The sequence below is a fragment of the Macaca thibetana genome, chromosome 18 (genome assembly GCF_024542745.1).
Source record: "Macaca thibetana thibetana isolate TM-01 chromosome 18, ASM2454274v1, whole genome shotgun sequence".
Classification (NCBI taxonomy): Eukaryota; Metazoa; Chordata; class Mammalia; order Primates; family Cercopithecidae; genus Macaca; species Macaca thibetana.
In genome coordinates this window covers 4,775,001-4,800,774 of record NC_065595.1, presented here as the reverse complement: position 1 = coordinate 4,800,774, position 25,774 = coordinate 4,775,001, and the positions used below count along the sequence as shown (strand labels likewise).

Here is a 25,774-nt window from a genome sequence, read left to right as displayed (position 1 = left end):
AGAACCTACAGGCAGCAGATTTGGACACTTGCAATGGATGGCTGAGGCCACTTTCTTGGAGAGGGTGTTCTCCCAAGCTCCTGGCAGTATTGTCATGTGGCAAGACACTTCCCTATTGTTCATACTGGAACCCAGGACTAGGGGCTCCAGCTCAACCAGGCCTCAGCCCTCCCTTCCCCATTGCCCAGAGGGGCCCATGTCCCACCTCCATGCACTCTCCCAGCTTCCAGGGCTCCAGGGGGCTGAAGACATGGGGAGGGGGAGGAAGAGAACAAACAATGTTGTTGGTTAACATCAGATTTTCTCTTCCTTCATTGGATTAGGGCTGCATGAAGGGCCTGGAAACGTGAACTAAACATGTGTGATAATGAGATTGTTGGTGCAAAGTCAGCTTGAAAGGACCGGGAGCAATTAAGCTTGCTGACTTCCACAGCTAGAATGACAAGATGCCAGAGCCGGCCCCGCTCATCCATATCAGAGGGCCCTGTCCCGCTCAGCCTGTGTGTGGAGTGGGCCTGTCAGCCCGAAAGTGGGCATCCCCATTGCCAGGAAGCTGGGCCTGCCTCCTCCTCCTGGCTCCTGCTCCGCCAGGCCCTGGTTCTGCGGACTGCCACGAGCAGACACCTGTGTCCAAAGACTGTCTGATTCCAGGAAAAGTCATCCCCTAAAGGAAGTGCCTCTGTCCTGAGTCCTGTCCCCTGCAGTTGTAACTGAATACCTTAGGACATCAGCAGGCTGCCCACAAACCTCAGTCAATGCCCTCATAGTGCTCCCAATAATGCTCCTGTTCTTGCAGACCTGGCACTGCATGGGCAGAGGAGTGACACCCTTTAACAACATGGCCTTTGAAGGCTTGGACAAGATGAGCAAGCGGTGCTCCTGGGGCCTGGGGCCTCTGAAATCACACACATGCTGAAATCCAGGAATCTTGACAGGACCCTGCCTAAAACTGCAGAAGGCCTGACTCCTACACCTGCTTCTTTTTGGAGAAAATGAGGATCTTGAGCTCAGCTTCAAGGCTTCCCCAGCTCACGGCCCTGCTCAGGCACAGCCCTCCACACTCACATTCCTTCCCACCTCCAGGAAAATGCAGAGCTCAAGGCTCTTCCTGGCTCTCAGTTAATATCCCTCTTGCAAAGAGATCCCAGCCTGAGTGGGATCCCAGCACCCAGCAAAGGGAGGCCATTTCCAGGCACCTCCTTGATGCCTGAATGGTTTGGCTGTGTCCCCACCCAAATCTTATCTTGAATTGTAATAATTCCCATGTGTCAAAGGTGGGACCAGGTGGGGATAATTCAATCATGGGGGTGGTTTCCCCCACACTGCTCTCCCGACAGTGAGTTATCAGGAGAACTGACGGTTTAATAAGGGGCTCCCCCCTTCACTTTGCTCTCATTCTTCTCCTTCCTGCTGCCATGTGAAGAAGCATGTATTTGCTTCTCCTTGTGCCATGACTAAGTTTCCTGAGGCCTTTCTAGCCATGCTGAACTATGAGTTCATTAAACCTCTTTCCTTCGTAAATTACCCAGTCTCAGGTGTGTCTTTCTCAGCAGTGTGAGAACAGACTAATACAATGCCCCTTAGCTGGTCATGGGGTCCAACTCTCATTCACAGTCTACTGACTGAAGTTCCTTCTCTCTACCCCAACATTTGGTGATCTTACTAAGCAGCCAGATAGGGTGAGGCCGAGGGAAAGACGTTCGTTCCTGCTCTTTGGCATTGGCTCTGGGTAGCCGGACTCCCAGGACCGTATGCAGTCACCAGCATTTTTCATGCTTTTCGTGTGGGTGGTCTTTCCTGGTAAGGAGAAAGATACACACAAGGGGCCATGACTGCCATGAGAGGGCTGTCTCATCATGACCAGCAACTCTGATGTCACAGTTGGTTCCAGCCCGTGGCTCCTGATCAGGGGCTGACGTCCCTCATCCCCGACGGTCCTGCAGGGTGATGCCAGGGGGATGGCCCATCCTGGTTGAGTTTAGGGCTGTGTCACAGCCAGTCACACGTTCTTAGGGATCACGTCCTCTACAGTGGAAAAGTGAATGAAGTGTTTCAATGGAACACACCTGCTTGCTGATGCGTGGCAGTAGCAAGCCTCTCTGTGGATCCCTTTCCTAGTCATGAGCTTTTAAACGACAGAATTTTCCACCAAATATCACAGATTTTCTGCCATTAACAGAATGGGTGGATGACCTTAGAATAAAAAGCTCTAGAAAAAGAATGCTGCATATTACTTTTCTAAAAAAATTGGAAGTGCTTTATATTATGCTGGGAGAGTATAGCAGGGAGAGGCTCACCCAAGGCTTGGGTGACTGTGGCAGAGTGTGTGTCCTAGGGCAGCTGCCATGCCTCCTCGGGCCTCAGTTTCCCCCCTACAAAACAAGGGAGGTAGATGATACCATCTTTAAGGTCCCTCTTGGATCGGAAGGTCTGTGGTTCTGTTGTCACAGTTATAAGTCAGTAGTATCTTTTACCCCTTGGGGACGTGTGCAAAAGCAGACACTATAGGGGAAAACATGATTATCACAAACCAAGGAACTGTGGATTCAGCAGGGTGGAAAACTCCTCATCCTCAAAGAAATAGTGTGAGGAACAAAGTTCCCTTTCACTCCCAAAATGACTAAAAACAAGCCAGGCCGGGCGCGGTGGCTCAAGCCTGTAATCCCAGCACTTTGGGAGGCCGAGACGGGCGGATCACAAGGTCAGGAGATCGAGACCATCCTGGCTAACATGGTGAAACCCCGTCTCTACTAAAAATACAAAAAAACTAGCCGGGCGAGGTGGCGGGCGCCTGTAGTCCCAGCTACTCGGGAGGCTGAGGCAGGAGAATGGCGTAAACCCGGGAGGCGGAGCTTGCAGTGAGCTGAGATCCGGCCACTGCACTCCAGCCTGGGCGACAGAGCGAGACTCGGTCTCAAAAAAAAAAAAAAACAAAAAAAAAACAAGCCATTAGTCATTTCATCAAAGAGGGGTTAGTGGTGATTCCATTGGCCAGCCTTCATTTTGGGAAAGTCATTAACTATAAATTTATCTTTAAACTTTCAACCATTCAGCACCGTAAGACTGGAGAAAACAGAAAACAAAAACCAAAAAGCTTTCAACCAGGCCAGGCACGGTGGCTCATGCCTGTAATACCGGCACTTTAGGAAGCTGAGGTGGGAGGACTGCTTGAGCCCAGGAGTTTGAGACCAGCCTGGGCAACATAGGGAGGCCCTGTTTCCACCAAGAAAAAAGAAATTAGATGGGCATTGTGGTGTGTGCCTGTGGTCCAAGCTACTTAGGAGGCTGAGGCAGGGAGATCCCTTGAGTCCTGGAGGTCAAGGCTGCAGTGAGCTGGGATTATGCCACTGCTCCTGCCTGGGGGTCAGAGCAAGACCCTGCCACTAAAAATAACAAAAAACTTTCAGCCAATCTCCATGTTCTATAATAAATGGACACTCTGCAAGTTAAAATGACTGCTGGCATGTAGCACACGAAGGGTTCTTATGGTCAGCATCAAAGACATTTATCTGGTGTCACCTGGCTCAGTTTTAGGCCAGGTAAGAGGTGTCTGCTGGCAGCAGCCAACTGCCACGGCTCATATCCCAGGGGTAAGCTTGCTCCAAGCGATTCATCGTTGGGGGCTGGAGGCAGGCACCCCGCCTTGTGCTGCACACCCGGCTGCTGACCTGCCCTGTACCGCTTCACCCGCGCAGCCCTGGGACTTGGCTGGACCTGCAGAAGAGATGGCAAAAGCTGGGGCCTGCTTTGGTGGCTGGTGTTCAGGGACCTCCCTGGCACCTGAACTCCCACTCCAAGAGTGGTTGGAAGGTAAGGAAGAAGGAACAAGGAACTGTCATATCAGGTGCGTTAGAGAAGCCTCTCGGAGCCCCAGTTCGTTTGTGTCTTCATTTGTGAAATAATATCATCTTCTTTGCTGAAGAAAAGAGTGCAGAGTCTAAGCTTGACCAGCACCCCAGGGGTGCCCCACGAAACCCTCATCAGGCGTGCCCCTTCTGCAGTGGCCCCTCCACCTTGGCACTTACATAGCAGGGAGTGGTTGAGCAGGGGGCCTGGGATAAGGAGAAGTTTGGTCCTTGGCCAGCTTCGATTCAATGCCCAGCATGCTCTGTGTGGCCCTCGGTGCAGGGGATCCAGCAGTGATGCCCTTGGCCTCCGCCCTCGGGGGTCTTGCGGGACTCCACCTCAAATGTGCATGGGCACCTCAGGGGGACATCACGTCAGCTCCAGAGGGGACAGGTGTGCCGGGCTGGCCCTGTCTTGTCATGGTGGTCCTGGAACTCTCCGATTCCACAGAGCGGTGGGCAGTTTCCCTTCCCAGTGTCCATTCTGTCTCTTCCCATTCTGTCTTGTGTCTTAACAGCACCAGAGGTTTCTTGTGGTTCGGGTGGGATTGGCTCCTCCCCAGAGAGACACCTGCTCCTCTTGCCGTGGGTACACTTTGCTCAGCCCAGCCTTGTGTTGGGAGGGGTGGTGTGGCAGGGTTTGGATGGAGTAGATGCAGATCCTGTCCCTCAGGCAGCCGTCCGATGAAGCAGTCTGAGATGGCCCGGAGCACGGCATTGGCTGAGGGAAAGCCTGGGAAATGGAGCTGGGTCCACGATCGCTTGTGCCGGGAAGCTTTTTCTACCTGTGGACCTTCCCGTGCCACGAGCTCTGCTGTTGTTTAAGCCAGTTTCAGCCAGATTTTCTGATGCTTGCACCCCAACACATCCTGTTAGATTTAAAAATAATCCACTGGGGGCCTGTCACAGGTTAATTTTATTCCACTTAAAAAAATTTAGTCTCTTCCACTTTTGGGTGATAAGGATCACAGGGATAATGAATTACAAAATCTTGCTATTCACCGAGTGGCATCTCCTCTCATTTTTCCTACTCCCAAGTCCAAAAAACTGTAAGGGCTGTAACTACTGTCCTGGCATCAGGGCATGGGGAGCCTGTGCACACCTCCCTGACTGCCATTTCCAGAGTTCTCCTCTGTGCCTCTCTCATTCCAAGGGGAACGCAGGGAGAGGAGCTGGTATGACTGAGGGCTGGGCATCGGGACAGGCGCTCTCTGCTTTATGGGATGGCATCCAGAGGTTAGGGTTATTGTTATTCCTCCTGCATGGATGACAAACGAAAATGAAAAATCTGAGGTTCCTCTTCGTTAAAAATCTTGCCTAAAGTTGTGGCGACAATCTATGGAAGAGTGGGCTTTGAGCTCAGGCCAGTCTGACTTGCAGGCACATGCAGGCAAGACACAAGGTTCACCACCCAACGGAGTCTCCCCAGACAGCACCCTTGTCCACTGGGAACGGGATCCTCACATGTGATGGGCCCAAGCGTGATGGGCAGAATCCTAAAGAGACTCTTCGTGGAAGGATGAAAGTTGGTCTAGTTTATCTTTGATAGCCCTTCTTATCTTTCCAAGGGTTTAGTATTCATTGTTTTGTTCACTCGCTGAATCATTCAGTTGACACATTCGTAGCCTACTATGCATTGGGTACTTCTTGGGATCCTCTTCAGTTCCAATACAACTTTCTCTGACACATGAGGGTCAGAGCAGTCCAGAGACTTCAATTCCAATGCCCAAGTATTAGGCACTACTGAGACTTTTGAAGAAGCCCAGCACCCAGGGATTTATTCTGGGGAGTGCTAAGGAAGCACATGGGTTTGCTGCCAACAGAACACTGAAACTCATCTGAAGAACAAAATATGTATTTGTTGCACCATCAGGTGGACACCCTAGACCCGCATTATCCATCTTCTTTGGCCTTCCCAGGTGTGCGGACCGGTTTCCCTGGCTTTCCAGGTGAGCACCCTCAGGCAGTGAGGGCCCATGATTTGCCTGAGGCTGTGGTGTGGGATTGAAAGGAACCAGCACCAGCTCTCTAGGGTCTCATTTGCAACTGGAAAAAACTGGAGTGCCTGTCCTGAAATCCTGCAATAGTATACACGTGTGAGGCACTGGGTGTGGACTTTTGTTCCATTTTAAAATGAAAGTGAAAAGCACACCTTAATTTAATACTTCTCAGCGGGTACTACGCTCCAACCCCACAGGAAAGCCCTGGGAATACAGAGATGATAGTGAGGTGAGATGGGTCCTGCCTTCAAGGAGCCCACAGTTTCCAGGGAGACAAGACACTGTGGAAGGCGTTAGAAATGAGATCTGAATGAAGTGCTCGTGGAACCCAGCAGTGAGAAGATATTTGCCTCCACAGGACCGGGAAAGTGGTGAAAATAAACTCACTGAAGTTAGGCAAGCAACACACTACCTATACTGTCACCCACCAGTCCTGTTATTAAATGACAGCCACATCTTTTTAAGATTTGCTGGTCAAAGCAAAGGTCCCACCTGGCAGCCAGAGACCCCAGGGTGCCTCAGATCTCGCGTATGGTCTGCAAAGGCCCCAAGAAGCTCACATGCACAAGAGGTCCAGCTTTCCTGTCCCCAGCCCAACTCAGCCCAGCCTCCCAAAAGCTTTCTACTCCCATTCTCCCCACCCTGGCTCCTACCTTCCTTGCTGCCCCTAATTTTCTGAGGTCATCCCTGGCCGCCTCCAATCCTTCCTCTTTCTGCCTCCAGTGTGTGCTGGACTCCGGCGAGCGCCTAAGCAGAGCTGCTTATTCTGCTGCTGCCGCTGCTCACAGGCATCTCCCCAGACCCTCCTGTTCGGCTCCAAGGCCTTTCCTGTGGGTTGTGGCACATGCAGAAAAAGCACATCAAGTCTGTGGCTACGTGTTCCCAGGAGACTATGTGCTGTGCTGACCACAGTCGGAACCCCAAACGAAGGATGAAGGTCAGGTGCTCAGGGACACGGTGTGGGGGCCTCTGCCCGATTTCCACAGGGCAGTACGTGAGAGCCCAGAACAGACGCTGGCTCCCTGCCTGGGCATCCGGGGCTATCTGCAAACTCCTAAAACTGTATTTTATCTACAGCTCAATTGACTTCCTTTTTGATAACAAGATGTTTTCTTGCATTTGTCCTAGACAGACAGGCGTTATTCCAATGACTACAGCGATGTATTACGAAGCATTCGTATAGTTTATAACGTTTCCCTTATGAAGGCTACTGCCTCTTACATTACTATAATTTCTATGGGCCAATCTTTAAATAAATGCTACATGTGTTGCCACATCGCTTGTTTCAAGTGACCCGATTCAAAGGTGATATAAATGGGATATTTCCTCTCTTCATCAGGATAGTTGTCTAGAATCTTGCTAATGACGACATAAGCTGAGTGACAGCGGACCCCCCAAAGGCCTTCTAGGAGTTTTACTGACCACTCCAGCTAAAGGAGTGAGGTTTAATTGGTGACACCAGACCAGCGGGGAGAACACTGGCATGACAAAGAATTCGATTAGAAAAGCATAAGGGAAACACCAAGGAGTTTAGGTCCTTTTCAGCCCTGCCTTGATCTGAAAGGCGGTGAAGCTGGAGGTCTAGGGCCCACTGTAGGTCACTCCTGATACCTTTCTGGACTTACTTCCTGCCCTGTTTAGAACTGTATGAAAACAACTGCCACCAGAGCCCTCCGAATATCAGACATACAATCAGGTGTCACAGCTGAGTTTCAGAAGGGGGATTCCTTTAACGAAGCTGAAAATGTGATGATAAAAAGGAACCATTTTCATAGTTATATCAAGCCCTTGTTTTTGCAATTCACACCCAGGTTGCCTTTGCATTGCTCTTAAATGCCTGATGAAGCACCATTTTGCAAGATGGGAATCTCTCCAAAGGCAGTGTAATAATCCAGGACCTTGCCACCAGCAGCATGGGTTGGGGGGGGTCACCTGGAAAATGCTGACTCCGAGTTCCTCTGCACCTCCTGAATCAGGACCATTAAGTGAACAGGTGACTTGTACGGACGTTAGTGGGTAGGAAACACCCCTCTCTAGTGAAGAACAGCCTTGGTCTGAGAAATATCCATGGACCCAGGCTCTGCTCAACCAGTGATAAGTGATCTTGGGCAAGTCATTTTTCTGTGTTTTAATTTTTCCTTCTCTAATGGGAATCATTTGTCTCTACCCAATTAACAGCAGAGAAGTGAAGACAGCAAAATTGCAATCAAATACGTCAAATGCACAAATAAGTTCCAAAATGTTACAAAAAGTATATGTACAAGTTGAAAGGACAAATATTCTCCAATACTGATAGTGGTGGCATTTTAATTTTCCTGCTGCTGGAGAATGAGCATTCTCTACAGTTGGCTTGACACCGGGGCTCCTTCAACTGGCCCTCATTCCACAAGTAATTCTCCAAGTTACTTTGAGTAAAAACCCTCAAGGAGACAATTCAATTTCCAAATGTAAATTCCAACAACATATAGAGGGAACACTATCGCTACCAGTCCCCCGGTGAGAAATGAGGTTTTCTACAAAATGTGATTGCCTTTGACATTGTTGCCATTCCTGTGAAGTGGTTTTTCAATGTTAAAAGAAGCTGCTTCTATTGGGAAGGGATTTGTTCATGTAAAGTTGAAAGTTTACGCTTGTTATGCATGAGTTCGAGGGAAGGAAGACAGAAACGATGTGGAAAGACATGGATGTTCAATGTCATGTGGTTTTGAAGGGCTTCTTTCTGACCCTTAATTATGATCTGTCATTTATACAGAATATAGGGTTCTTGCCACATGTGAGCATCAAATGTGGACCCACTGATGTCTTCCCCATGCATATCCCCTTCACCTTAAAATACTTCCTGCCATCAGTGAGTGAATTCATCCCCCAAGGAACTGAGTCTACAGGATTCAGGATTTGATTTTGTGCGGAGCAGCAAATTCAAATTCTAGATATTCTGCTATGAAGGCAAAGATTATGATAGTCAAACACTATCAGCTTTCTATAGGCAAAAACATGTAGGTGAAATCCTTCTAGAGAATGAACGCTCTACACATGATTTTCTCTATTTGATTTTATTTGATTTATAAGAACACATTGATAGGAGCCCTTCCTTGTAGCTTTAAAACTAAATTATGGATATTCAACCATTAATTCCATTGAGGCTGACTTGTTTGTTTTTAACTTTCAGAAGACTGTGATATTTAGACAACACAGAATCAAATGATCTGGAATCCTAATTGTGCTGGATTAGAGTTCAACACACTTTCATGGTCAGAACTGTGATACTTCTACTGGGTTTATCAACTCCTCCACAAAAAGATTTATAACAAGGGCCAATTGTTGTTCTGCAAAACCCTGGTCAGCCGTATCCCAAAGGACCCGGGCAGATGGTAAAGGGGACTGCAGAGAAGTCACCTGGCCAATGGGAGGGAATTGGCTATTGTCCAGGCTCCATGACCTTGGACAGGGCACCTTTTCTCTCTGGGTCCCAGTTTCTTCATGCATAAAATGGGTAGAACTAGATTATTCTTTAAAACCCAAATTTCACAGTTTAAAAGCAACTGGGGCCAGTTGCAGTGGCTTATGCCACTGCACTTTGTAATCCCAGCACTTCGGATGGCCGAGGCAGGAAAGTCACTTGAGCCCAAGAGTTTGAGACCGGCCTGGGCAACAAGGGAGACCTTGTCTCTTCCAAAAAAAAAAAAAAAATTAGTCAAGCATGGTAACGCACACCTGTAGTCTTAACTTTACTCAGGAGGCTAAGGCGGGAGGATCGCCTGGGCCCAGCAGGTCAAGGCTGCAGTGAACCGAGATCACGCTACTGTACTTCAGTCTGGGCGACAGAGCGAGACTCTTTCTCAAAAAAACAAAAACTAGCCGGGCGTGGTGGCTCAAGCCTGTAATCCCAGCACTTTGGGAGGCCGAGACGGGCGGATCACGAGGTCAGGAGATCGAGACTATCCTGGCTAACACGGTGAAACCCCGTCTCTACTAAAAAATACAAAAAACTAGCCGGGCGAGGTGGCGGCGCCTGTAGTCCCAGCTACTTGGGAGGCTGAGGCAGGAGAATGGCGTGAACCCGGGAGGCGGAGCTTGCAGTGAGCTGAGATCTGGCCACTGCACTCCAGCCTGGGTGACAGAGAGAGACTCCGTCTCAAAAAAACAACAAAAAAACAAAAACAAAAATAGAACTTGAGTCTTCTCATTCACAAGGGCCAGAGACGGGTGCAGGCTCCTTCCAGCTCTAGGTTTCTCTGGCAACCATGGACCTCCAGGGTTTCATCATCTAGAGCAATCTCTCTTCTAAGGACACCATTCCTTACCCACGTTTCAACATCTCCCGCCAACCACAGAAACCATCCATTTGATCATTCTAAGACCCTGTTCGGCTCTTTAGGTGCCGAGGATAAGACACAATAATTTTATGAGGATTTTTCTGAGCTCTAAGCATAAATCCATCTTTCACATTAGATGCTACCACCTGTGTGCAGGATATTTTAAGTATTTTAATTTCATATCATTTCAAAGCCACCATCAGATAGTGCTCCTCAAGGGAAATTTTGGCTTGGGGTGGAGGCACATGTTCAAATTTCTGTACTTAGGCCAGGTATGGTGGCTCATGCCTGTAATCCCAGCACTTTGGGAGGCCGAAGTGGGAGGACTGCTTGAGCCCAGGAGTTCGAGACCAGCCTGGGCAATATGGTAAACCCTCATTTCTACTAAAAAAAAAAAAAAAAAAAAAAAATTAGCCATGCATGGTGATGCGCACCTGTAGTCCCAGATATTCAGGAGACTTAGGTGGGAGGATGGCTTGAACCAGGGAGGTTAAGGTTGCAATAAGCCATGATTGTACCACTGCACTCCAGCCTGGGCGACAGCTGAGATCTTGTCTCAAAAACAAACAAACAAACAAGTCTGCCCACTGCTTCTCAGCATACACGAAAACGTACTGGTTTTCCCCAAACTCTGCTCACCATGATACTTACCCTACGGTTTGAGGGCACCCCAACATGATTCCTGAGGACAGTCAAGCCTCCTGGGATGCAGTGAGCTAGCACCGATGGGCCGGTCTACAATGGGCAAGAATAGACTCGAGGACAGTGTGGACCACAAGGCCCTGTTAGTCTTGCCACTGTGTCACACTAGCTACTCAGCTAGGGAAGGAATTAAACAGGATTCAAGCAGACATAATTGAAATATGTACTTTTTTGACTTCCTGTGAATATCAACTACTACGAAGAATCACTTGATCTGACACATATTATTAAAATGTTGTGTTTTGTATAACTGTTTTTTTTTTTTTTGCCAATGTTCCATAGTTGGTTCATGGTAACAGCAATAAGGTTCTCATGCCAAGCATTCCTCCTTTTACAAGCGGGATAGCATGATGCTATAAGCCTAGGAAAAATAAAATTCAAAGTTTAAAATGAAAAAAAAAAATGGAATAAGACCTACTATTTGATAGCACAACAGGGTGACTATAAACAATAATAACTCTACATTTTAAAATAACTGAGTGTAGCTGGATTGTTTGCAACTCAATGGATAAATGCTTGAGGAGGCAGATACCCCATTCTCTATGATGTGCTATTTCACATCACATGCCTGTTTCAAGACATCTCATGTACCCCATAAATACATACACCTTCCAGATGCCCACAAAATTTAAAAATAGAAAAAAAATGAAAAAGTTTAAAGCGACCACACCAACCATATTGATAATCCAGTTTAAAGCGACCACACCAACCCGTACTGATAATCCAGTTTTGTATTTTGACTTTTGAAATATGATCATAAACATTTAATGCTGGGCCATAACTAGGAAATTAGTTACTGAACATCTAACTTTCAACAAAAAAAAGTCCACGAAGTTTACATAGATAATTCTTGTGTTTAACTAATAAAATATTTAATAAAACGAGAGGAGAAAGTATAGAGAAGAAAATTATGAATTCATCAAATCAGGCCATTTTGCATCCAGATTGCATTCAGAAAACTTATTTAACACCTAGGAGATTGTTATCCAAAGTTGATAGTGCCTGGTCTTTTTTTCATTGTTTTCGTTCTGAAAGCTGTGCATTACTCATTTATTTTTACAGAAATCTGAAATACAGTATTTATCCCATATGTCCACATGGTAAAGTAATCAAGAAAAATATTTTCAGTGCTTAGCACCCCCACCCCAATTTAAAGGAAACCCTGACTGTAGTAAATTCGTGCTAATTGAGAACTCCGGGGAAGGGGTTAAAACATTACCCAGGTACAAGTCGGGTGGCTATTATAAATGTTACCCAAATAAAAGCCAGAAACAGGAAGCCAAAAACCAGGTCCCTAAGGCAGGCATGTGTCTTAAATGATATCATTTGTCAAGTTTCCAGCATCTTGTGGTGGTGAACACAAAAAGAAGGTCTGTGTTGTACTGAGGACATTACATCCTCATTAGCTGGAATGTTCCACAAGTACATAACGCAGGATTTTCATTTTAATAAGCAGCAGCTACTTGTCACTGCACTTTCATTAGATAAACACAGAATGTAATACTAATGACCATTTACAGAGACTCTATCCTACTCCTGAGGTACTTCATCCAGATGAAATCATATGACAATTTATAGAATATATGATGCAAAACTTCCTTCATTTCTTTGCAAACTATTCCCTGAAATTTTTTTTTTAATGAAGTCAGTTAACAGCAGTAGTCATCATCAAAGGAACCCCTAAATGACACAGCTGGTATTTTCTGCCTGCAAAACAAGTTTGAACGAATAGCATTTGGCTCTTTAGAAGTCATAACCAAATGGTAACAGATCACTGGGACTCCTCAGTTTCTCAGAGGCAAGCTCCTTCCACCCTGCCCGGCCGGTGACCTTAAGCCCTACATGCAGAGAAGTCCACACTGAGAAATAATTTACCCATTGGGATTGTTCCACCCCGGCCCCTTCTCTAAAACAAAGACTGACAATTGCCCTGAATTATGGATGTACTTTTTGTGATATGTATTACAGTTCACAAGAAAGGTGTTGAGACCATCGTACCATTTCACCTCCCATTAGAGGCTGGTCTTGAACAATAATCCCAGAAGATGAAACTGATGCTGAACTATGACCCTCAATTTACAAATCATTTTTCAAAAGAATAAAAAAAAAGTTTAAACATATTTTTGGCATTATCTGAATGGGCGGAATCTTTCATGCTTGTTTTCTAAGAATAAGTGAAAACAGCATGCAGTGCACTTTCTTAGTTTGTGGAAACAGAGAACATGAGGTTTTCAGATGATATTTTATTTCAATCCTGGGTGTTTGAATTTTATTTTTACATAGCTGAATTTAGTATATTCCCTCAAAACATAATAAATTTCTATTCTGTAGCTTAAGGGATCCATCAGTTAAAATGTTGGTCTTTCATCTTTATTACTCTCCCATTAAAATGAAAGAAACCGAGACTCACTTCAGTTTCGAAGAAGCAATTTAATTGGTAATGCCCTTAGTCCCCAAGTCTTTACAAAGGGAGAAAGTACATTATTGCTTAGATTTCACACATCTATCTGCATAAGAGGCAACTAAGCCTTTTGGACACCGACTATGTTAAATTTAATAATATTCTTTGATTAGATTATTTTATTACAACATTTTTCCATTACCAGTCATTTCCTGTGCACAGTTACATTCATAAAACCTGCTCCCCCCCTCCTTTGTTTGTTTGTGAATGTAAAAGCGAGGCAAAGTCTCTTTCCGTGTTGCTGTGGCTGTTAGGTCTGAAAGGGACGGATGAATAACTAAGCACCACACTGGACAGGCTTTCCTAGTCCTCTGCACCAGTAACCCTTTGCTATAATGAGGACACAAAGAGCCTCGCATCAGGCCGCTACCCTTCTTCATAACTCAAAAGCGTCACAGTGGCAATAGCCTCTAGTGCTATTTGTCTTTAGTGCAGTTGTGACACTTAGGCATGATCCATAATTTGGCAGCTATTTACCGTGACATTTCCCTTCAGTGCAGCCATAACATTCAGTGAAGCCATTATTTGGTTCCATTTACCATATAAATTGTATTGTTGTGCATGCATGCTAGCAGCTACATTAGGTACCTGAAAATGAGTAAATCTTGTAAAATACATACTAACAGCTATTCAGCAGTAGGATTTCCTTGTTCCTGAGATGGAAGGAAAGAAAAATTAAATACGGTCCCCAACTTTCCTAGAGCATCTTTAATTGCGTCCATATTTATTGAGCAGGTTAGATACACCTAAACCAAAGACTTTGAAAAATAATCTGGTGGGCTTCACCTTCAATTAGAAGGGCACCGTGGGGTTTCTGCGCAATGGTGACAGCGGCAGCAGTCTTCAGGGCACTAAAGGTTAAGCGGGAGGCCGATGAGCCACAGGGTGATTCAGAAGAGAGGGTGCAGGTTTTGCTGCTTTTCCCGTGTGGTCAGTGGGTGAATGTGGGACATCAGGCTGTAGTGCTAAGGAGCATCTCATTCCACCAGAACACGTGGAGAGGGAAACAGGAATGCAGAATGAGTGGCTGCTGTTCTGTTCCCAGAATCAGCTTCTAGTTTGAAAGCCTCTAAGGAAAAGCAAATGTATTCTTCCTTGAGATGACTGAGGTCCCTACAGTGCACAGGGCGATGGGACATGCCGTACCTCGGGCATCGCAGCACACTGTTATTAAGGCCTTGCGGTGTGCCTAGACAGCGTTTCCCTCCTGGGGCCCGTGTTTTGTGGCGAACCCTCACTGTGAATGGAGCGTATACTTTTCTCTTTCCTGTGCCTATATTAAGTCCCCCTAATCTCTGTGGTTTCCCTTTCCAAAACCTACTTTCTGTCTATGTAAGTTTTCAACATTAATTTGCTGCTTCAGAGGAAAGAGAACATTTCCATTTCACATGTGCCTTACCAGGGTGATGGTAGATAAAAGCCATTACGTGCTACTTCTTCAAAACACATCTGTGTTCACAGAATCATTTTTCTAATAACAAAATCAAATTTGGGAGGAAATTCCCCCACATGTCCATTTAGATAGTTGGTTAGTGATTTATAGAAAAAAAAAAAAAAGGAGCATTTCCTGAGGATACAGATTCTGAAAATATATGGCTGGCTTTTGCTACACTTCTCACTCATGAACTGCTTATGAGCGTAAGACCAAATTCTCCCAAAGCAAGGATTCTTTGGGGAACCACTTTCAAAACTGATTTTAAAATCTGATCAAGCTGAAGACATACTGACTCGATCAGATCTGGCATCAGGAATGAATTTAGTTCCCTGGAACAACAAAATCTGGAACGAGACCATCCATGACTAAAGAATTGAATGTAAGCGTTTTCCCTCTTAGCCATGGAGGGAAGTTTTATTAGCACTTTTTTCCCCCCAAGGGAAGAGGAGGAGGAGGAGGAGGAGGAGACAGACCTATTCATTAACACCTTACTTTTGTTTTAAGAAATATTATATCCATTACCAACTAAAAATAAATTGATTTGAGTAATTCTGAGACATAAAGTGCCCATTTTCTTTCTCCCTTGATTTATGTCATTGTTCTGTTTTTACAGCTTACTGTTGACAGAGTGAGGTAATTCAACTACAATTTTTCCAGTGTTTTTTCCCATGTACATATAATTGACAGCACGGAATATGGACTCCAGGCCAGTAAACCTGCCCTCTGGAGACATATCTCCAAGGTCCACCTCACAAACCAGGTCTCCACTAGCACACATCTCAAGCAAGTGCCCCATGGCTGCTTGATACTTAGAAAGGTAATGGTTCAGGAAGAAGCCCTGCACGCTGGCAGATTTCTTGAGCAGTTTGGCTGGCAACGTTCCTGCTTTCACAGGCGAAAGGCCAGTAGGAGTTTGGTAGCCAGAGATGAACCCTATTACTATCAAGCGCCCTTTGGTAGCCAGGGCGTCTACAGCCAAGTCAAACATGGCTCCCCCAACAGATTCATAGACCACATCGACGCCTTCAGGGTACTCCTGCTTAAGGACGGTACCTACAGGTTCAGTTTTATAGTTGATAGGACGATCACAGCCAACAGATTTCAGAAAAGCAGACTTTTCATCAGAAGAGCAGGTTCCAATTACATGGCACTTTGCCTTCTTTGAAAGCTGCACGGCAAACTGGCCCGTTCCCCCAGCTGCTGCTGTCACCAAAACTTTTTTCCCTTCCGACAGTTCTCCGAGCTCTTTCAGGCTGATGTATGCGGTGGTGCCACTTACCAGCAGGGTAAGATACTCGGGTTTCACTGAGGGCACTGGAGTTGCAATGTTGGCAGGCACAACTGTGTACTCAGCAAAAGAACCAGGTGCCATGTAAGCCACAGCTTGGCCAACTGTGTATCTGGCACTAGCAGAGAGGCCTAGGGCCACCACCTCCCCAATGCCTTCGAAACCTATGTCAAAGGGAGGCTTAACTGAGGGGTCATAGCGGCCTGCTGAATAGTTGATGTCAGATGCGTTAACACCAACAAATCTAAAAGAAAACAAACAAACAAATATATTACGATGGGTTTTTTGTTAGGCACTTAGATTCTGCTTAGAGAAATTCCTCTAGTTCTGGCTACTGTGGAGGGGTTGCTAAGCTATACAATCTGATCGAATTTGAGAAAATTAGTCCTGCTGCCCAGATAAAAAAAAGAAATTACACAAGTATTAGTTCAACATGCTTTGTACTCAGTTTTTGGCATATTTTATCCTGTCATCAGTTTAGAAATAATTTCATATCATTTTAAATGGCAAGTTGTTTTTTTCACATGCCATTTATTTGTTTTCTTTCAAAAGTAGAAATAAGAAAAAAAAAAAAAAAAAAAAAAAAAAAGAAAAAAGAGTCAGGAAGTTCTCATTATATATAAACTTCATTGGAGCTGTGAGTTGGAAATTAATTGGCCTCTTAATAAAGATGTTAAAAACAACACTGGGATAAAATATATTCAAAGAAGTAGACTTGTATTGATTCTGGCAACAATTTAACACTTAAGATAATAATAGTAATGACAATGATATTATTAAAGATTGATGGAATGTACAAGGTCACTGGTTGCTACATGTTCCTGCAGGGGTTGTTTGAAGCACTGTTAGAGTGGCTGTCGCAAATTTTCTTTCTGATGTAACTACATCCAGTGTGAAAATACGCATTTTGATTAATTGAACGAAAATTGGGTAGAGCGATTTTTATGAAACATTCAACATTTCACAGTCCTTTTCAGATGAAAAGGAAAGCAAATCGTCACTATATTTTTCCTCGACAAGAAGCAGAGACATAACTTGATTAATAACAGATGATTATTTTCATTTTGGTATCCAGAGTCAATTTAATTGCGAGGCCAGTATTTTTCCCAGCCTTTTTCATCTCAGTATACCTCATAACAAAAATATCCTGATACATAGGAGGAAAAAAGCCATCTACTAAGAATGTCAGGAGGTGGCTTAGACACATAACGGAAGACCCTAAAAATGTCATTTCCACCTGTAATCGAATGAAAAGGTAATAGTAACTGGTGGCAGGAAGAAAGCTGTTAAGTAGGTCATTTTGCAGGAATTCACTTTTAACTTAATAAACCAAAACTGCCCTGTATGCGATACACTTTCACTGTGATATAGATAATACTCTGCGCTTATAAAGGCTCACTTATGATCATCCCCCGTGTATCTACAGGACAGAAAAGTCTCTGTATATTGCAGAAATAAGAACACGGGGAGCAACTGCTTTCTGTGATGTCAAGCTGCATTCAGACGCCAGCACACCACACAGCCTCAATAACACCCCACACAATTCCATACCCATAGAAGATACACAATCACAAGAAGAGGGGAAGATGAGTTTTGCTGGTTTCTCATTTGGCATTTAATATCAAGATGCCTATGTTCTATTTTTTTTTTCTTTTCCTACATTCTATTTTCAGAGAAGGGAAAATGAACCTGCCATCTTTCCTTTAAATTTACATAATTTTCAAGGCCTGGCGTTTTAAAAAGGGCCCACTTTCCGGGAGCTTGCTTCTGGACTTCACAGCAGCAGCCCAGGGCAGAGCCAGCTGGAGCCGTCTCCGTGCCTCTGCCTTAGGCTGTAAAGCAAACTCCAGGAAAGGTGCCCATGGGGGTGGAAGTGGCGGCAGGGTTTGCTCTGGAGGTGGGGGGACAGGAGCCGACCCACTGCCAGTTGTGTTCTGTGCAATCCTTTGCCCATGATTAACCCTTCCCACGCCCTTCATCCCTCCCGGCTTGTCCCCCTGGTGTCTCCGCAGTCCCAAAGGCAGTGGCCGCTCCTCTGCAGGGAGACCTCGCCTTGGGCTCGGAGGGACTCCCGGACGGCCAGCCCCTCTGCGACGGCAGCCCTCGGAGTCCTCCCCACCTCGGAATGGGCACGCCCTGGGGGCTCTGCAGGAGGAAAATGCAACTCCCCCTCTCCCCGCCCCAGGCTGTGGTTTGCCACTTCCTGGGAAGAGGTGGAGAGATGCAGCAGGACGCACACCGGAGCAGCCTGGGGAGCGCGCACACGCGCTGGACCCGTTAGCAGAGGCCAAGTTTGGGAGGGGGGAGTGGGGCTCTGATGGGAGCTGGGGTGGCTGCAGCCAGCCAGCGGCTGCTTGAGTTTGCCAGGGGGCTTTGCTTGAAAAACCACACCAAACATCGTAGTTATTCGCAAGGGCAAGCGCTGGAGCGGTGGCAGCAGACGAGCGGGGCCCGTGTGCCCGTCCAGGCTCCGTCCGTCCAACTCCCTCTCCCTCAGAAGTGCCTGCCGCCGCAGTCCTCAGCTCCAGCCGTGCAGTCCTGCGGCCTCCCCACCGCCACCACGGAGGGGGGATCATTGACCCCAACTCCAGGGCGGGCCGGGACCGCGCAGGCCGGGCGCCGCGGTAGAGCGGAGGCTCCTCAGGCCTGCGACCATGACCTCGGCCTCTCCGGGCCGGGCAGCAGCCCCCGGCAGGCGCGCCCAGTCGGTGCCCTTCGTCCCAGCGCTGGCCGCGCAGCTCCGCCTGGGTGGACAAGTTCTCTCCGAGTCCCGCACACGCGGCGCGCCGGAGCGCAGTGGCCGCCAGACAGGGCCCGCCGGCGGCTTGACCATGACCTTGGCCTCGCAGGCACCCCCATTTCTCACCCTCGCTCTCCCGCCCTGCCGTCTTCTAAACTGTCTGCGTCGTCGGTGAAGGAGGCTTAGGCTGGCTGACGGCAAGCGCCCGCGGTGGCTCGGTTGGCTCCTCGCACCGCGCTCTCTCCCTGGTCTCCCTGCCCCCGGTTCGCTGACCCCACCTCCACCGGGATCCCCTTTTTGACACGGCTTCGCACCCGCGGCTGTTGGGGACCCTCCACAGCCCGGGACCCGCCAGAGTCCTTACCTCTGCGTGAGCGTCCGCAGCTCGCGCCTTCTGCTCCACCAGAAACAAGTTCAAGCGCAGCCGGCGCAAAGCGAACGGGGGCTTGGGACGCGGAGCAGGGGCGGAAGGGCCAGGGAGCCACAGAAAGACAAGAAAGACACGCTGGGAAGGATGCGAGCATTTGGAGACCCTCCCTGTAACCCCCTTTAATTAAAAATATGTGCATGCAATGAGTGCAGGATTCCAGTAATCCGACGGGAGGACCCACTTGAGACTAAAATCCAGGAATCCCAGGAAAAAAGAATAGGACCGGCGCAGGCATTCTCCAAATCTATACCCTTCTAGAATCACCAGCTTATATGTACTAAAAAGTGCTAAACTCCCTCGTCTTGTTCACTGAGAAACAGAGCGATCCTGCGGAGGGGAGGGGAACGCTTTCCTCTGATCAAAAACCAAAGGCGAGGATTCAAGTCCAGAGTAAAAGCCTTCAATACTGAGAGACAAAACAAAGTCGCCCAAACCAGGCCTGCCTTAAGAAAAAAAAAAAAAAAAAGAAAGAAAAAAAAGAAAAGGAAAAGAAAGGAAAAAAAGAGAAATAAACGAAGAAGGAAAAGAAAGACAAGAAAAAAAAAGTGTGTGTGTGTGTGTGGGGGGGGAATCTCAGCCTGGAGAGTCAGCACAAAATACTGTTCCCCTCCCGTAAGCAACAAACCGTTCATCAAAAACGCCTTCCCCATCCCCCACCTTCCCTTAGCCATTCCTACAAACTCTTTGCTCCATTATCTTACACTTGAGCAGAAAATCGTTAGAAATATTTGGAAACGAAATAATCTGTCACCTTCTTACGAAAAAAGCTAAAAATAGTGCGTAAACTGACTTAACCTGGGGGTGTCTCTTTTTCTTTTCTGAAGACTGAGCGTAGAGGGGGAGATGGGAAGTTGTTCTCGGATACACAAAACAGTAAGGTAAGAACTGGATAAAGGACCATCAATTATACATTCTATAGGGATTTTATACACCCCTTCTTACATCTTTTCTAAATAGTAAACTTTATTATCCTAAATCAATGTCTAGCTTACAAGCACATCCCTCCCTGTGAATGAAGAATTTGTATTTTCTGCTAAGATGCAATGAAATGTGCAAATGGTTCACTGAAATAAAAAAAAAAAAAGAGTACAATTAAAACCTCCAAACATCTTTCCAAACAAGTGAATTTAAGCTTACTCAATTCACTCTAGAGCGGATTTTATGATGATAAAAATGAGAAGCACTTGCATAAAATTTAAAGCAATTAACATTGCTTAGGGGAGATTTGGTCTAGGATTAAAATGAACTAACATGCAGTGAATTATTAAGCCTCTATTCTTAAAAAATTCGGTAAAATGTTACATCCACTGACACTGTTTGCAAGAATACAGGATCTTCCTACAAAGTGGTGGTGGGAGCAGATTTTCCAACAGAGTAGGGAAAGGGGGAGGCAAAGATTCCATCCCCTCCCAACTCAAAAGAAAACTGGCCCCATTCTTTTCCGTTAAGGATTCAAGGAAGAAACTAGAGGTCAGGTTGTTCATATGGAGATACTATTTACATTAAAGGGATTCTTGGCATGTGTGCAGGGAAAAAAGAAGCATGGATTTTACAGTTGAGCACACTGAGGAGCTCCAAACATGGGAGTCTGCACTCCCGCGCTCTGACTACAGAATTCAGGGATCCACCTGTCTCCCGCCCCGGGACCAACCCTGGTGATCCAGCGCAGGCAGTGCCTAGGCACCCTGGCTCTGCCTCTCTCCCCAGGGAAGAACTTGCCCTTTGGGGAAGGGGAAAGGGAGGGGTCCCAGGGTAGAAGTAAGCCTGAAGGAAGAGGAATCACAGGAGGAAAAAACCCCACAGAGCTGATTAACACTCGCAGATAGAGAGGCCCAGGAGACCCAGCGCAGCCCGGCAGGAGCCCTCTCCACCTCTCCACGAAGGCGGGTGGTCCCACCAGGCTGTGGCTTATAGTTCTCTAACGTCCCACCTTCCCCCTGCCCCTCCTCGCTCAGTCGCCTCCTCCCCATATCACACTATTTTTAAAAGGAATTTTATTCACAAACGTGTGTGTGTTTATACTAGTGTTTGCAGTCAAGAATATACTTTATCAGAGGGAGAAAAAGGGAAAAACCTTGTGTGGAACTTCTTGCCCGTCAAAGTTTGTTGGGAAATCTTTTCAGTCTGGTGTCATTTCAACTTCTAGCAAATCACTCGTGCGTTTTGTGTGCTCCCCGTGAAAACACACTCAAGCCCTTCTTTTTAGCTGGGCTGTGTGCACGCTCTCAACAGCACTGGCATTTCATCCCATAATGAATCAATCCTCTACTGTGTCCACAGCCAATGCAAACATTTTCAAGGATCCCTACACACTCCCCTTTAAGCCATTCCAGACCAGTCCCCCACCCCCGCCTCCACACAATCCCACCCATGGTTCAAATCATTCTTCGCAAAAGGTTTCCAAAAGTTTTATACCCTGATCAGCATTCTTCCATACTACAGTCATGTTAGGAAGGCTAATAGGAATCTCGAAAATGGACAGATTAAATGCTACACCAAGCTACTTAGGAAGGGTACATTTTGTCCTTCAGTCCGTGCATGGGACTTTGCGGTACTTTCTAGCACAGAATTTACAAAAAAAGTTACAGTCAGAACTTACTCCTCCCCTTCGATATTATTATTCAACTTGAAACATGCAGCACTGTAACCATTTCGATGGGACTTTGCAGGCCTCTGCAGAGGGCAGAGAGGAGCGCCTTGCCAGCCAAGTCGGGCAGCCAGGGACCCACGGAGCAGAGACCCAAGCGGGCATGGCTCCGATACAGAGTGAGGTCCGTTTCCTCCCTGTTGCTTCGCCAGTTACTAAAGATGAGTGAGGCGGAAACACACTACGGTGGGGAGCGTGGGGGGTGGAAGAGCCAGAAGGTCTCGCAACAACCCGGTGTCACCTGAATGTCTGCAAAACGTGCCAGCAAAGGCAGCCATGCCCCCACCTCGACCCTGGCCCAGCTGCCCAGGACACCCGCCACGCGGGGGTCGTTACACTCAGGGGACAGACAACAGTCACGCTGCACTGACAACACTCAGACAACACCGGCGAGGTGCACACCCACACACCCAACAACAGGCTCCGCCACTGCCAGGCGGCTGCCAACCTGGAAGGAACAGGGAAAGCCAGCCGGGTCCCAGCCTCCTTCCTCCAAAGCACGTTTACCTAAACGTCGCAGTTTGCGTCCAGGCTGCTCCCGCTCCACCCTAAAGATTATGTCAACGCAGGAACTGTGGGTGCGCGCAGGCGGGCCGGCGGGGAGCCTCCCCTTCTGGGTCCCGTCGGTTTTATTTCGGGAGCGGGAGGGGGAGGAGGGAGGGCTGGAGGAGGGGAGGGGAATCCCAAATTAAAATAACCCTCAGTTATGAGGACGTTCGGTGGCATCGGATATTCACACCAGCAACAGTCACATCACATTCTCCTTCGCCAGATGGCGGCGGGTTCAACTTCCCGGGATCTCGCAAAGTCAGGCTGTGCGCCCGAGCGCGCGCCGGAGTGTGGGCACGCGGGCGGGCTGGGGACGGCTGGAGCGGCGCTGCGCGAGCCGGGGACGAGGACAGGGTCGTGGGGCGGGAGGGCGCCGGGCTCACCGGTTCCGGACGAGGAGGTCTCCGTCCCCGGGGAGAGGCACCGGGCAGTCCCGGCTCAGGGTGACGGCCTCGCGGAAGTTGGGGCTCAGCCGGGTCACTACCAGCTTCTGCATGGCTCGGGGAATGGCGGAGCCCTGGAAGTCCAGGAAGTGGCGGGCGTAGGACATGTCCACGATGGCCCGGGTCCCGGAGGACGCCAGCCGCAGCATGGCCCGCGCCTCCATCCGCTCTCTGCGCCGACGCTGGCCGGGGTCGGGCCCCGCCCGGGCCGCTCGGCTCGCTGTGCTCTGCTCGGCTAGGGCGGGCGGGTCCGCCCCTCCTCCGGCCGGCGCCCTCCCCCTGGCTCCCCCCTCTTCCCCGCGTCGCCAGCTCCCGCTCCCGCTCCCCCCGCCTCCCCGGCGCCGGCGCAGCCCCCGCGAACCCGGGCGCACCACCCCGGGTGTCCCGGCCTGGGGACCGCTGTCGCCCCGGCCGCTGCTCCTTTAATCTTTTTGTTTTGGTTTGAATCTGCTCGGCGCAGACTGGCCAAGGATCCTCTCCGCCCTCCCCCTTCCTCCTGGCGCGGGAGAGGCACCGGATATCCCCACCCTCCTTGGGCTCTAAAAGCCGGATTTGACTCCTCTTGGGCAAGGGGCGGGGGGGGGGGGCGGCGGGCAAGGGGGGACGGGAAACTCGTGCGTCCCACGGTCGTCCGCGGCCCCGAGCCGGCGGCAACCCCGGGCGTCCCCGGAGCGGCGCGGCGGCCGGCGCAGGCGCCTCCCCTTCCCGTGCGAAGCGTTCACTTCCTTGCAAGGTGGTACGAATCAACCCCGAGCGCGGCCCGGGCGGCGGGGCACGACCGGGGGCCCCGGGCTGGGCGGGGAGCCCCTGCCGCCGCCGCCGCACGCGCACCCGCACCGACTGCCGGGCGGGGAAAAGTCCAGTGCCTCCCGCGCCCCAGGCTGGTGGCTTCCTGTCCCCGGAACGCCTTGCCCGTACCTTCTGTCCACGGTCTGTCCCATGCAAGTTGCACGAACTAAGCCATTTTATTTATTTTGGCCTAGATTTCATGTTTTTCCATGAACGTTTTAAGTAGCTCTACAAGACTGTTACAGGTTTCCCACTGGGAGAGAACACACATATTGAAAACCAGAAGGCCAAACTCCCAGAGCACAGACACATTTTAAAGTTCTAGGTGGGAATGCCGAGAGACCTAACTGAATTGGAGACGTTGCACTGATGTGTGAGGACCTCATTTTCGAACACAGCTAGAAAGATCTGTCGTTCCATCGTGTCCGTTTTCTCCCTACTGGCGTGCATTGACCAAGTATCAATTCACTTTTCATAGGCCAAATTAAATATTTCCACACTTTTCTGTGATGAACTAAGTCCATCTTTAAATTTTATTTATATTGTAAATTTTAATTTTAAAAATCTATTACTTTTCGGTTACCCACTAATTACCAAAATATAAAAGCCACTCTGGGCTCCTCCCCAGCCAAAGCTAACCCCTAACCTGAGATTGCAAAAGCGACACAGGTATTTTTCCCCCCCAAATGTAGGACATGCTTCACCCAAGGGTAGTTTGGATGCACGTGGTTGAGTGTGTATGAATGTGCAAGTGTGTGTATGTGTATGTGTGTGTGTTGGGGGGGACTAACAGGTTTTAAAATCTGCAGGAACTAATGTCTACTTAACTTAGAACATATGGGTTTTACCCGGTATCAACCAGTGGATTACAATAACAACACTGAATGTCTTCCTCCAATGTACAGTCTTTTATGTTATGCTGTATTAAGATTTCTTTTTTTTTTTGTCATATTGTTTAGCTCCGAAAAAAAGAAAACAAAGCAATTAAAAAGATTGACAGGTATGGTTTGTGAGAGACCTATTTGTAATTGTCAGGGTGACGTTGGCGAGAGGAGGAGGAGTAAAATCTGAAGCAGGAAAAGCAGCTCGATGTGTCTGTCTATCAGTTGAGACTGTCTGAAAGCTCTGCGATCCGAATGTGTGTTATATTTCACTGAAAAGAGGAGAGAGCGAGAGTGCATCTCCCTCTCTCCCAGGAGTTTGGGGGGGGGGAACAGTCCACGCTCATCTCGCCCACCCAGTGAATGTCTGCTCTTCACCCCCTTTGCACACACTCTCCGGGTTGTTATTGCCTTTTTTTTTTTCTTGGAGGGGGGGTGCTTTTTGTGTATTTTTCAAATTTTTTTCTGTTGGAAGATCAAGACCGGCCAAAAATCCATGATCAAAATGTGTTTGCATTAGATTTCGCATTGGAAGAAGCGGCGATCCTGGCGGCCAAGCCCCCCGGGGGGAAGCGCGGGGCACCAAGTGGCGCTCCGGCGGGGTGACACTGTTTGATCTGTGACTGTTTGGAAGGTGGAGCGGCGCCTGACATCTCCCCCCGGCGCATGTATGTACGGAGGCTTCACTCCTCTGTCTTGTTTGCTTTCTTCCTCTTAGACTAAGTGCGGGGAGAAAAAGGACAGCCTGGATCGGCCTCGCTGGCGCACAATGAGAAAGCTGCGACCCGCGCACTAAAAACACTCGCCGCGACCCCCAAACAGCGAGGAGAGAGGGGGAGAGAAAGTTGCGCTCGGCGACTCTCGGCTCGCGGAAGAAGGCGCAGGGGAGCGCCCGGAGCGGCGCGCCCGGAGGAGCGCCCGCCCAGCAGCAGCGCGGCGGCGGGGAGGCGGCAGCATGGAGCGCGGGCCGCGGGCCGGCCCGCCGAGCGCCCGCCGCTGCGCCCGCGGCCCGCGCCGGGGATGACTCCGGGCTCGGCGCCCAGGCCCCGCGCGCTCCGCCCCGCAGCCCGGCGGCCGGGACGCGGCCCCGCGCGGCCGCCGCCGCCGCCTCCTGAGCGGCCCCGGGCGCGGCGGTCCATGCGAGCGGCTCCCCGCGGTCCGCGGCGCGCCCGGAGCCCGGAGCCCGCGGGGACGAGGCTAAAGTTGGGCGCGCCGCGGAGTTGCGCCCGCGCCCGGGGCCCCGCGTCC

The 25,774-nt window shown here is 48.8% G+C and overlaps 2 protein-coding genes across 4 annotated transcripts in view; one reads left to right on the top strand and one right to left on the bottom strand.

The window, feature by feature from the left end:
• Window positions 1-11,579: 11,579 nt before the first annotated feature.
• The window catches only part of PTGR3 (prostaglandin reductase 3), a 143,327-nt gene continuing 129,132 nt past the window's right edge, over window positions 11,580-25,774 (bottom strand). The window contains exons 2-3 of one of the 2 annotated variants that reach the window (XM_050767606.1): window positions 22,797-23,083; window positions 11,580-16,291 (exon numbers count right to left, since the gene is read on the bottom strand). In XM_050767606.1, the coding sequence (XP_050623563.1) occupies window positions 15,367-16,291; window positions 22,797-23,020 (1,149 nt within the window). In that variant the 5' untranslated portion in view covers window positions 23,021-23,083 and the 3' untranslated portion in view covers window positions 11,580-15,366. Of the gene's footprint in view, window positions 16,292-22,371; window positions 23,084-25,774 lie in introns of those variants that run through there. The other variant, XM_050767607.1, reaches the window with a different exon arrangement.
• TSHZ1 (teashirt zinc finger homeobox 1) overlaps window positions 25,144-25,774 on the top strand; it is an 81,423-nt gene continuing 80,792 nt past the window's right edge. Inside the window, exon 1 of one of the 2 annotated variants that reach the window (XM_050767599.1) lies at window positions 25,144-25,194. The gene's annotated coding sequence lies outside the window, so the exon portion shown is untranslated. Of the gene's footprint in view, window positions 25,195-25,479 lie in introns of those variants that run through there. The other variant, XM_050767598.1, reaches the window with a different exon arrangement.